The 12,669-nt window shown below is 30.7% G+C and overlaps 2 protein-coding genes across 2 annotated transcripts; one reads left to right on the top strand and one right to left on the bottom strand.

The window, feature by feature from the left end:
- Positions 1-2,478: 2,478 nt before the first annotated feature.
- Positions 2,479-4,216, top strand: LOC103308067 (lethal(2)neighbour of Tid protein). Its single transcript, XM_008180769.3, has one exon. It carries the CDS (start codon positions 2,724-2,726, stop codon positions 3,999-4,001), a length of 1,278 nt encoding a protein of 425 aa, XP_008178991.1. The 5' UTR covers positions 2,479-2,723; the 3' UTR covers positions 4,002-4,216.
- Positions 3,994-7,375, bottom strand: LOC100166073 (tRNA pseudouridine(38/39) synthase). The gene is made up of 8 exons (XM_001946746.5): positions 7,139-7,375; positions 6,937-7,031; positions 5,818-6,019; positions 5,487-5,681; positions 5,102-5,406; positions 4,904-5,047; positions 4,615-4,748; positions 3,994-4,117 (listed from the first exon to the last, which is right to left on the bottom strand). The coding sequence occupies exons 1-8, from the start codon at positions 7,199-7,201 to the stop codon at positions 4,047-4,049; spliced, it is 1,209 nt and encodes a 402-aa protein (XP_001946781.1). The 5' UTR covers positions 7,202-7,375; the 3' UTR covers positions 3,994-4,046.
- Between the last annotated feature and the right edge of the window lie 5,294 nt (positions 7,376-12,669).

Here is a 12,669-nt window from a genome sequence, read left to right as displayed (position 1 = left end):
TAAATATAATGTATAATGAAAATAATATGTAGTAGGGCACAAGTAATTTTAGTAACTAGGGCACCATTAGGTGTAGTTGCGCCCACTGAGAATTGAATAATGCACCATAATCGTTTAGAAGGAATGGTAGAAGGAAAGAAAACTGCAGGACGTCCCCGAAACTCTAATATAGGACAAAATAAATGGGATGCAAAAGTTAAAATCTTTAAGGAACTTAAAGAAAAGCGAGTAATCGGTTAGAATGGAGAATTGGAGTTGTAAACCAACCTTCGGGCTGAAAAAAAAAAATAATCGTTTATGAAACTTTTTGTAATAATATAAAACAGTTGATTTGACCAAGCGTAGACTAAAGTTTTTTCTGAACATGAAGTGTAGTAAAAATTTGAAATTAATAAATCATATGTTTGAGAATTTTTTATTTATCGAAATTTAGTATTTTGTTTCAATTTCACGATAATTAAAAAAGCAGAGTCGTACACAATGGTTAAATACTTGAATAATACAAATGTACAAATAGTAGTGACCAGTTAATTTGTTTGAGGGGGCTAATTCGTCTAATTATACGTTTTAAGGGGCAAGCCCTCCCCTCTTAAATTCCACCTATATAGCTACTTATAAATTATTATATAAAAAAAATTAAAGACATAATATTATGTAAAGTATATAATAAGGTTTCTATGTTAAAAACTAATTGGAAATTTCCTCAAATAAATAATTATAAATATTTATGTCAAGTAAAATAAATACAATAAATTGAGTCAACTACAGAATAAGCCAATAAGGTTTGCCACTTAGGTATGTTTTGAGTGTGAGTGTGTGACGAGGGTTCTACCACGTAGGTAAACATTTTTCAACTAAGACAAATGCACATAAAAATATTTATTTTACACATAAAATCATATTCTACGATCTCTCCATCGGTCAAAAATTTTAAATTACATAAAAATGATTTTAAAATTGTTTTCTGGACAGGCATTTGGTGTTATAAAATAAAATGTATGTGTCCTTAATTCATCAATTTATCATGAAAATGACATACATTTTGTATAGTTTCCCAACGTATTGTGTTATTTTTTTATTCATATTTTGTAAATATACATTTTTGGGACAGTGTACTAATTGTTGTATATAAAATACACGTTATCCACTGACTGGCATCCTTATATGTAAGACTACATTATAATTATGTAGGTACTTTATTCAGATTTCAGACACGAAATACTGATGATTGATGAAAGCCAACGTTGAGCAATTTACGGAAAAAAAACCTCAAATTTTAAGACAGTAATTTGTAGATTTATCAAAATTGTAAAAAGAAAAAATATAAACATTTATTATAAATATAAAATACTATATATAGTATTTATATTTTATAATCTATGATATAAGTATACAACATATAATTTTATTTTTGTATAAATAGGTAGGTATGGTGAGAGTGTGAGACGTATATTATGTTGTAACAATAATTGAAGTAGGTAGGTATTTGTAGCTGTAGTTTTTTCCATCACTACAACTGGAATTCTTGCTGTTGGATTAATTCACCTCATGGGCTCCTTAATTGATGAGTTCTATAAGCCCCAAACAGCAGTATTTCTGAAAAAAATTTTAAACACCTCATATTGAAACGCATACGTTTTAACAATGAACTATTTTAAGTTATAGTTTTTCATATTACACCAAGTTCAACAAGATATTCTTCATACTACTGGTTTAATTCACGTTAGAAGTTTCTTAATTGACGTGCTCTATTAGCTACAAAGAGCAGAAGGTTTTTGGTTTAAAAATATTATTATAATATTATCATTGCAAAATGCTGTCTGATATTCCTTGAAAAAAAAATTATAATATTTATGAAAAAATAAACTATAATATTACAGACATTTTTATGAACTCTAGGATTTAAAATTTTTTTCTTATAATGCTTGAATAATTTTGGGGACTAAACTACTAAAGGTTAAAAATTAAAAGAGATATGAACATTTTTAAATCGATCTATACCAATTTTGTAAAACATTTATATAATATATATATATAAAAAAAAAAAAACAATGAACGCCCAATCTTATATTTTTGCGTTTTTAAATTTGGAAACCCTATTTAGGACAGATGACAGTCTATTAAATTATAATATGCCCAGGGGCACAGCAATTCTAAATACAGCCCTGAGCGTAACCAACATTATTCCAAATCGAAAACGTATACTAAAAATAGAAGACACGGGATAGATAGAACTATTATAGAAGTATAGAACGTGAAGATATGTTGATGCGTCTTTTTTCTTCATCTAATTGAATACCTACTTCAAAAGAACCTAATTATACTAAGTAGGAACTAGCCACTAGATATAGAAAAACAGGTGTACCTATATTTTAATATAGGTATTATTTTTAATAATATTATAGTTATGAGTTTATGACTTATGTGCGCCAAGCCGGTTACGATATCAACAACGATGATAAGGCTTATCAAACATATTTTAGTTGACACGTGAGAATAAAGTTTCGCTAGCTTAGCTGGAGCTTTTGCCAGGTACCCACGAGTCACGACTGTCTATACTCTATACTATATGATAACGTTTTATAATATGTGTACGGAAAAATCATATATAATTGTTAGTTATTATTCTAGTTCGGTAGTTTCATTTATTACAGTATAAGTAGGTACATATTAACTATATTTTATAGAAGTAAAGATTTAAAACGAATAATTGTATTGTTAATATGTGGAAAAAATGTATAAAAACTGTAAAAACTCACGGGTCGCTGGAAAACATCAAGTCGTACTTGTTTGATCCTTCGTACACATCGTCGATCAAATGGATAGTCATTGCCATCGAATTTGTGCTGAACTTGTATATCATACAAAAAGTCAGGTACACAGAAATTGACTGGAAGGCGTACATGCAAGAAGTGGAAGGTGTCGTGGTTAATGGTACATTTGATTATGGCAAACTGAAAGGAGACACTGGACCACTGGTGTATCCAGCCGGATTTGTGTATGTATTCTCCGTGCTGTACTACTTGACCGCATTTGGTAAGAACATCAAAGTCGGCCAATACATATTCATGCTACTGTATTTGGTCAACATATACTTGGTGTTCAAAATACATGAACGCAGTAAAAAAGTGCCACCGTTTGTTATGTTGTTACAATGCTTTTCGTCTTATCGTATACATTCAATATACGTATTACGACTTTTCAACGATCCAATTGCCGTGATACTACTTTACCTGTCTGTTTACATGTTTCTAAAGAACAAATGGGTTGTTGGCAGCATAGTCTACAGTTTGGCCGTTTCCATCAAAATGAACATCCTACTCTATTCCCCTGTACTGTTAATAGCGTATATCACAAAATTTGGCATCCGAGGAACAATCAAACATATTACGTATTGCGCTTTAGTACAGTTACTGTTGGGCTTGCCATTTTTAATCAATAATCCTATAAACTATGTACAGGGTGCATTCGACATATCTAGAGTATTTGTGTATAAATGGTCAGTGAATTGGAAATTTGTCCCACCCAACATTTTTGTGAGTGGATATTTTCATACCCTTTTACTGGCCATACACCTCACAGTGTTGTTATGTTTCACTGCCACTTGGATAAAATATTTGAACTCCTATGCCAAAATGAAACAAATCGAACACGACTTAAAACCTCAGCTGAAGAAGAAGAAAATCAACATCAACATGGATATCAGCGCAAATTTATTTTTGTTGCCCATGTTTTCAGCCAATTTTATCGGAATAATGTTCAGCCGCTCATTACACTATCAATTTTATGTATGGTACTACCATACACTGCCATTTCTATTATGGTCAACACCTTACGGAAATAAGTTCAGACTAATTGTACTTGGCCTCATAGAAATATGTTGGAACACATTTCCTGCAACGGCATTTAGCAGTGCTTTACTACATGTTTGCCATTGTATTATTCTGTATGGATTACATAGGTACAGGTATAGATATGGATCTATAAAAAAAAATAGGTAGTAAAATTATATTATATAGCAATATTACAAATGTAAACCAACAATTTTATTTTTCATTGCATTCTAATTTAAGCTTCCCTTTTTTTGTGTAGTATTGAATCCGATTTTCTAAACTCGCTGAAAAAAGAAAAAACATGTTCTCGATTATGTTTAGTAGTTATGCTTGTACAATAAAATAAATATACCTTATTACATCTAGATACATTTTTATAATAATACACGTTTTTAATTCTTTTCACATCAAACATATCATATAATTAATAATTATTAATTATATATTATAATGTTCTTTCATTTTTACTATCATACATAATAGTAACATTACTTAAATGTTATACTGATTTTAAAAATTTAAACTTAATGTAAAAAAAAATCTGCTGAAAGTACTTTTATCTGTTTGTATAAATTGCAAACTATAATCAAGATTTAACTAAAATAAAACAGTTCCTGTGCACAGCCATTGACTGAGTACTTAATAAAAATTGACTGATAATGTTAAGAGCAAAATTGTGAGGGAAAATGTATTTAATTAAATGAATTAGTGTTTAAAAATAAATATTATTATTTTAAAACATTTAATTGATATTATATAATATAATATATTAGTTTATTACCACTAGCCGGTCTCTTCAGAAGTGGTTGATAAATTTTAGATTTTACACCTTGTATTAACCATATGCTTTGATTGTTAACCTTGTTTTCTGTTAAGGTTTCAGTGTTTTTTAACATTTCTCCCAACATTGTAGCTCTGTAAGTTATTTTAATAAACAAATTTGATTTCAAAATAAGTTTGGTATTTGTTGTATTAATTATATTATTTTTTAAATAGCTATCATGAACTTAAAATTATTTAATTAAGAATCCAAAAAAGGTTGTTACTTAAAAAAAATTTTTAAAAAATACTTGATCATATGTGTAGCCCATGAACATTGTAAACTAGTAATTACTTCTGATATAGACTCATCTTCAATAACCCAATTGACATTTTCAAATTGGCAATCAAATAAATTTAATGGTAAGTCACTAGCTAAGCAATATTGAGGTTTCCTAAAAATATATGCATTGTCATTGAGTATTTAAAAAAAAAACTCAACTAAGTACCTTGGACAATTTTCAATGTTCAATAAGTCTTTAAATATATTTGGGTTTTCTTTACGGCATCCGACTAATATGAGTACTGATACTATACACCGAATTTGATGCCAAAGAAATGCCTTACCCACAATGGTAAGTTCGCACATGTCATAATCTCTATTTTTTGAAAATTGATTATTTTCAGAGCATATTTTAATATCAGCACTCGTAATCCTTCTGTAAAATTGTACAACACCATTTGCAACATCCATTTTGCACAAGTTACGAAAATCGTGAGTTCCAACTACTTGCTGTATAGCTTGATTCATCAACTATAAATAACATGTGAAAAAATATTAGTTTTTTATTAACAAAATATAAAAAGAAAATATTTATCAGTAAAAGTACAAACATCCACATCAAGATCACCTCGCGGAAACCAGTACTTATATGTCCTAGACCCACAATCAAACCGGGCACTAAAATCATCTTTCACTGGACCCCAGGCCACTACCCTTATATCTTTTGGTAATAATCTATTGAGCATTTTACAATAGGGTAATTCTTCACTATCATCGCCATTACTTCTTACAGTCAAAGAAATCACCTGCAAAATAAAATGGTTGTTACCAAAAAATAAAGCAATTCTATAATAGAACAGTTATCTGGGACTTATTATTTATAAGTATATTTAAGGCAAATTTAATTTAGGTAGTATACATTATAAATATAGATATTTTTACCTGGCTAAAAGAACTAACACCTTTATCAGTTCTTCCACATCGATGGTAATTTGAAGTTTGTCGACTTTCTATTAAACAACATATGGTGAGTGCACGAAATAATTCATATTCAATAGTCTTTTCGGAAACATCTTGAGTAGCAAATCCATGATAATCCCATCCTAAGTATAATATCTTAAAGACTACATGTCTTTTATGATACCTACAAACAAAAAATATAAATTAATTAGATGATGTATAATGCATATAATTTAATAAAAAAAAAGTTATATTAAATAAATATTTCAATCTTTATTGTATGCAAGTAACAACTATTAAGTATAATGTGAATAATTGTAACAATATTTCTTTGAATAACCTCCATTGATATTCCTAACTACAAAAAGTCAAGACTTATCAAAACTATATTAATTAAAATAGTTTGGTAACATTTTTTATTAAATCAAAAATATTCTTAGATATCTAATTATTATCTTATAATTTTATAGAAATATTAATTGTAATTTGTAGCACTTAAATGTTGTCATTACTGATTAAAAGTATACCTACAACCACAACTTGAATACATTATAGATGATCTTACTCACAGCATTTTTAACTAACAATATCTCCAACTATAAGTGCTTCCAGACCTTCATGGCAGGGGAGGCAGATAGTACATTTTTGGGACAGATAATTTTTTGAAACTAGTCCGTGAGCTATTGATATATAATATATCCTATGTTGCAAATTTTGTTGGAGAGGTAACTGCCCAACCTGTCACCCCCTGTAGAAACGCTTATTTTTCCAAAACATTTTAATACTCGTAGCTTAACTTATACACTTCTAAAAATATTTCAAAAGATAATAAAAAATATACTAATAGTTAACTCTGTAAAAAAAAAAAAATAATGTAATTTTTTGATAAGTAAAATATTGTGGTAAATTGTATTTAACTAATCCCAAGTCTCAATAAATGTACACATGTACTTATATAATTTAATTAAGGTTAATCAACCTTGTAATATGTTTGACCAAGTACAACACAAATTATGACAGTTAGGTATGTGGTTAAAAAAAAATATTTGTATTAAGCTGGTAAGTTGTTAAAACTCTAATCAACATAAAATATTTTATTACTTTGTGAAATCAATAGTTCTTTTGGGTTTCGTTATTTTTCTACCCAGCTTCTTACGGTTCTGCTCTTTGAGGTCTAAAATTATACTAATAAGTTCCTGCAATTAAAATGTATATTAATAAATAAATATATTATACTGTATAATTTATTTGCTAATTTTTGTTATTATTTTAAAAATGTAAAAAAAAAGGCAAGGTTTATTACCTCTTTAGTTAGATGATTAAGATTTTCAAGATCATAATTATCAGAATCAACCTCGAGTGACATTTTGCATAACTTTTCTTATGTTAAAACTTTTAGACTATAGGTCATAGGATAAAATAGACCTGACTTATTAATTAAAATGTATTTCAATGAAATATCAATGTGGTATTAACAGAACAAATTTTGTTTAATTTTTTTGAATTCATTGATTGTGCCAGTAAAGATAACTCGTTGATAAGCGACTTCTTGATAAGGTGATGACCTTCGACCATATTATAAACCACGGTTTAAGATAGGTTTAAGATTTCTATCTTAAACCGTGTTATAAACTCATTGTTCTATGATAAACTAATAGACGCGCCTTATCATATACTAGTACATGAACAATTATGTAGCCCATATGTTTAGTGATATGACGTCACGTTTGGGCAAAAAAATATTGACAATAATGATGAATAATAAGAAATAACGACTCGCTACGTCCTGACTTTTTCTTATAATGTGAAAAACTAGTATTGCCCCTTGACGCGTAATAACTAATTAGTTATAAATAATGAGTTATTAAGTTATAATTTCAAATGTGTTATTTACCATTGGTAATTATAAATAAAGTTAATTGTGAGTATATATTATAAAAAAAAAATAGTTATAATATCTTGTTCTGCATATAATTGTACTTATCGGTACTTACACAAAAGGAGTTTCTTTTCATGGGTATATCCAAAAAACCATGAACTATTTTCAATTTAATTTAACACAAATTATCTAACTTGTTTAAACCAAAGATGGGCATTAACTAGTTAAAAAGTTAAAGTTAAATTGAAAAGTTCCAATATCAATGATTTACGAAATAATAAACGTGTTCGCAGAGTACTGACCAAACAGATTTTATTTTCTAATCAAGAAAATTAACTTTACTTATATTTAAGGTTGTATTCACCTCAATTTAAAAATCAATTGATTCATAATATTGTATAATATTAAATGTAGGTATTAATAATATCAGGTATTTAACTATATAAATATAATTATAATACCTCTATGTGTAAAAAAAATTTTGGTTTTTTTTTATTGATTATGATTTTATAATCAAATATATTTTATTGCTAGGCTTGGAATTGAACATAATTGCATTGTTTGCTTTATTTACTGGTTTACCATTGATTATATTATACAATTATATTAAATATTTAAAAAATACAACAAAAATTTCCTCTAGGTTTTTTTTTTTATTAATTAACCCGTGGCAACTTGGGCCATTGGGTAGGTACTAGGGTTTATATAATAATATAATACATTAATATATAATAATAGAATATTACTTGTTGAGAATGTTGAGATGCTTAAAAATAAAAATAAAAATTAACAAAACTTCCTATTATAATTTTATATAATGGCATATGCCATAAATTGTATAATATTATATTTGTTGAGATGTTTAAAAACGGTTACCAATTTTGAGCACTTCTCGACACCCAAAGGATTTCTTGATTTTGAATGTTTAAAATCAAGTAATGAAAATATTAAATAACACATAATGTATCAATGTCAAAATATCTAATTGTCAAACGACTCACGCAAGTCGACAGTCATACAATGTAGGTACATTAACTGGCTTTTTAGCTCATACTAAAATTTCGTAAAAAAATTTGTAAAAATGTTTCATGGTTACATCAATGTTTCACGGTCACACCCGTGGCTACTGCAACCATACCCCAAGATGCGTTCGCTGTGAAGACACCCACGACTCTTCCAAGTGTCAAAAATCTCGAAATGAACCAGCCAAATGCGCATTATGTGGAGGCTCACATCTTGCTAACTACAGAGGTTGTCAGTACCATAAGGAAAACCTCAAACACAGAAAACTTATTTCAAATCCTAATTCGAACTTCAGAACCAGCCACACTCATACTGACAATGTCAATTCAAATCTCACCGAAAATCTGGCATCGCCTAAACATTTTCCTCCCCTTCCCAACTCAAACTCATCTCAACATCAAGCAGCAACTCAGGAAAAATCGGACCAATCATTGGCAAATAACCTCTCCGTCTACCTCTCCTCATTTGTTAATGAGCTAAAATCATTAATCAACCCACTAATCTCACTCGTCACGACCCTCATAGAAAAACTCATACTCAATGATGGCCGCCGTTAATAACTCCAGTCATCCACTCTCAATCTTATTGTGGAACGCTAACTGAATTCTAAATAATATTAACGAACTTCAACTCACCCTTAATGAAAATAGAATCGATATCGCAATGATATCAGAAACTCATCTCACCCAGAAAAACTTCCTCAATATCCAAGGCTACGAAGCTCTCAGAGCAGATCATCCGGATGGCTCCGCTCACGGAGGAACTGTTCTATTTGTCTCGCGCAGAATACCTTATTCTCCCTTCCCCCCTCATACTTCAGACAAACTCCAAATCATTGCTACTTCCATAGTTCTTAACTCAATTCCAATCTCATTTGCCTCTGCTTACCTTCCTCCAGGATGCCAATTTCCTTAAAACGAACTAACATCCTTCATACTCTCCCTCAATCACACATTCGTCATTAGAGCCGACTTCAACGCTAAGCACCTAAACTGGGGCTCTAGATATACCAACACCAGAGGCCGTTCCCTTCTCAGGGTCATGTCCTCCTCGCACGCCAAAACTATCACCACGGATGCTTCTACATAGTGGCCTACGCATGCTAACAGACACCCGGAAATTCTTGACTTCTTTCTGTCAAACCTGCCAAACCATCTCAAAACTCAAACAACCAACCTAAATGATCCTGCTTCAGACCATACTCCAGTTATATTGTAAATAAATACCCAAGCCCAGTTTTAAAAAAATAAATTGGCCCAAATTCCGCAATATCTTATCAAATAATACTAATCTAAACATAAAATTAAAAACTAAAGAAGACATTGATATGACAATCACTTCTCTTACCTAAAACATTCTTCTTGCAAAAAACAATTCACTTTCCCCTACGTTAAAGACGATAAGCTCCAATCATATTACACCTGAAATAAGTCAACTCATCATTGAAAAACGTCGAGCCTGCAACAAATGGCAGCACTCCCACTACCCAGATGATCAGCATATTTACAACTCACTTTCAAACAAACTTAAAAAACTTCTCAAGAAACATAAAAATGTTCTTTACGAATCACACTTATCATCACTATCACCAAATATGGTTCCCTATGGAGAAAAACAAATCTCTACTAAGACACAAGACAATATTCCCCCTTCTTCAACGTCAAAACTGCAACCTCGCTGTCTCTGCTTATGATAAGGCCGAACTATTAGCTCAACATTTTTTCAACGTTATAAAACCACACTCTATCCTCCCGGACAATTCTCATCTAGATCAAGTGAACAAATTTATCAATTCACCACTTCCTATTTCCCTACCCACCAAACACACCACCCCAAATGAGATTTCTTCAATTATAAAATCACTCAAGATCAACAAATCACCAGGCCATGATTAGATAAGTAATAAAATTGTCAAAAATTTCCCGGCCAAAACAATCATTCAACTTACCCATATTTACAATGCCACCCTTCATCTATCATACTTTCCTTCAACCTGGAAGTCAGCAGTTATTATTCCAATACTAAAACCCAGCAAGCCTCCTGATAAAGCTGACTCTTGCAGGCCAATTAGTCTGCTACCAGTGCTCGGAAAAATCTTGGAAAAACTACTCCTCAAAAGACTACTAAAAATTTCCAACGAACAAAATGCGTTACCAGATTTCCAATTTTGTTTTCGCCCAAAACACGCCACTTTTCACCAACTACATCGTGTTGTCGATTTAATTGCCTCCTCCCTCGAAACGAAGAAATACTGCTCCGCATTATTCCTTGACGTTGCTCAAGCATTCGACTCGGTCTGGCACGCTGGCCTGCTATACAAATTTAAAAAATCTACCCTGCGCCATACTATCTCTTACTTAAGTCATATATTGAAAACAGATCATTCAATGTTAAAATAGAATCCACCATTTCCAACTCTTACGATATACTTGCTGGCGTACCTCAAGGAAGTGACATTGCCCCGTTTTTGTACATCATATTTACAGCTGACATTCCGACCACAGAAAACACTACTATGGGTACATATGCAGATGACACTGCCATTCTTGCCACTGACTTCGATCCAGAAATTTGCTCCCACCATCTTCAAAACCATCTCAACATGCTTTCAAAGTGGTTCAACACATGGAAAATCAAAGTAAACGAACTAAAATCTACACATATCACCTTCACCCTCAGACCTAAGGACTGTCCTGAAGTTTCTTTCAACAATTCAGTAATTCCCCACTCAAGAGAAGCCAAATACCTCGGCCTGCTACTCGATAGGAGACTCACCTGGGGTCCTCATCTCAAAAACAAAAGGAAACAGCTTAACTCCCGCCTACACATCATCAGACCTCTCCTCAAATCAAACATGAACCTGTCCAACCGTTTACTTTTATACAAAAGTCTCTTCCAACCAATATGGTCATACGGAATCGGCCTCTGGGGCACTGCCAAACCATCAAACCTTCGGACAATCCAAGCCTTCCAATCGATATGTCTTCGAATGGTCGCCAAAGAGGCCTTGGTATGTCATAAATGCCGCTTTACATCAAGATCTCAAAGTACAATCCATCAACCAAACAGCAATCACATTCTACTCAAGACTTCACCTCAAAATTCAAGGCCACCCAAACAAATTAATATCCAATCTTCACTCTAAACATCTTCCCGGCAACCCTACTCGCCGACTTAACAGAAATTTGTCCAGAGACTTTATCTGAAATACTAATATTTATTTAACTAGATTTAAGACTCATTAAAAGGTAGCTCAACTGTGAGCTTCCCTTCACTACCCCATCATTGTCATCCCTCCCTCTAATTTACTCATTGTACATAACTTGTATAGATTGTAAATATTCAATAAACGCTATTTAAAAAAAAAAAAAATGTTTCATTAATTGCTAAATTAAAAAATACAAGTTTTAATTTTAAAATTAGATGCGTTTAGAACATATAATAAAACATGTTTAAAATAATTTATACTGAAATAATCACGTTGTAATAAAAACTTGTTTAAAACATAAAAATCGTTTTAAACATATTTTTTTTAAATATGTTTTTAACAACCATAAAAAATACTAATTATTTTATATGTATGTATTATAGAGCTTATTTGTGTTAAAATTTTACAGTTTTTAAGATCAGATTTAGTCTTTTAATGATATAATATTACTTTTTATAAATATATGAAGTTTATATGTATAGTTTAATAATTCCAATTAAACTAATAACTAGGTATTAATAATTAATTACTTATAAGAGATGTATAAAATCAGACAGTTCCTAAGCCAGATATTTTATATAAATTATTTATCGGGATAACGGGATGGGCCATTGCCAGCTATATTTTAGGTACTAATATAGTAATATATCTACTATATTACTATCCATAAAGACATACGTCATACTATTTGTTATGGCTTAATCAATTTATTATTTGATTCCCC

The sequence above is a fragment of the Acyrthosiphon pisum genome, chromosome A2 (assembly GCF_005508785.2).
Source record: "Acyrthosiphon pisum isolate AL4f chromosome A2, pea_aphid_22Mar2018_4r6ur, whole genome shotgun sequence".
NCBI lineage: Eukaryota > Metazoa > Arthropoda > Insecta > Hemiptera > Aphididae > Acyrthosiphon > Acyrthosiphon pisum.
Note: the sequence above shows the minus strand (reverse complement) of the source record. Positions and strands in the feature narration are given on the sequence as shown.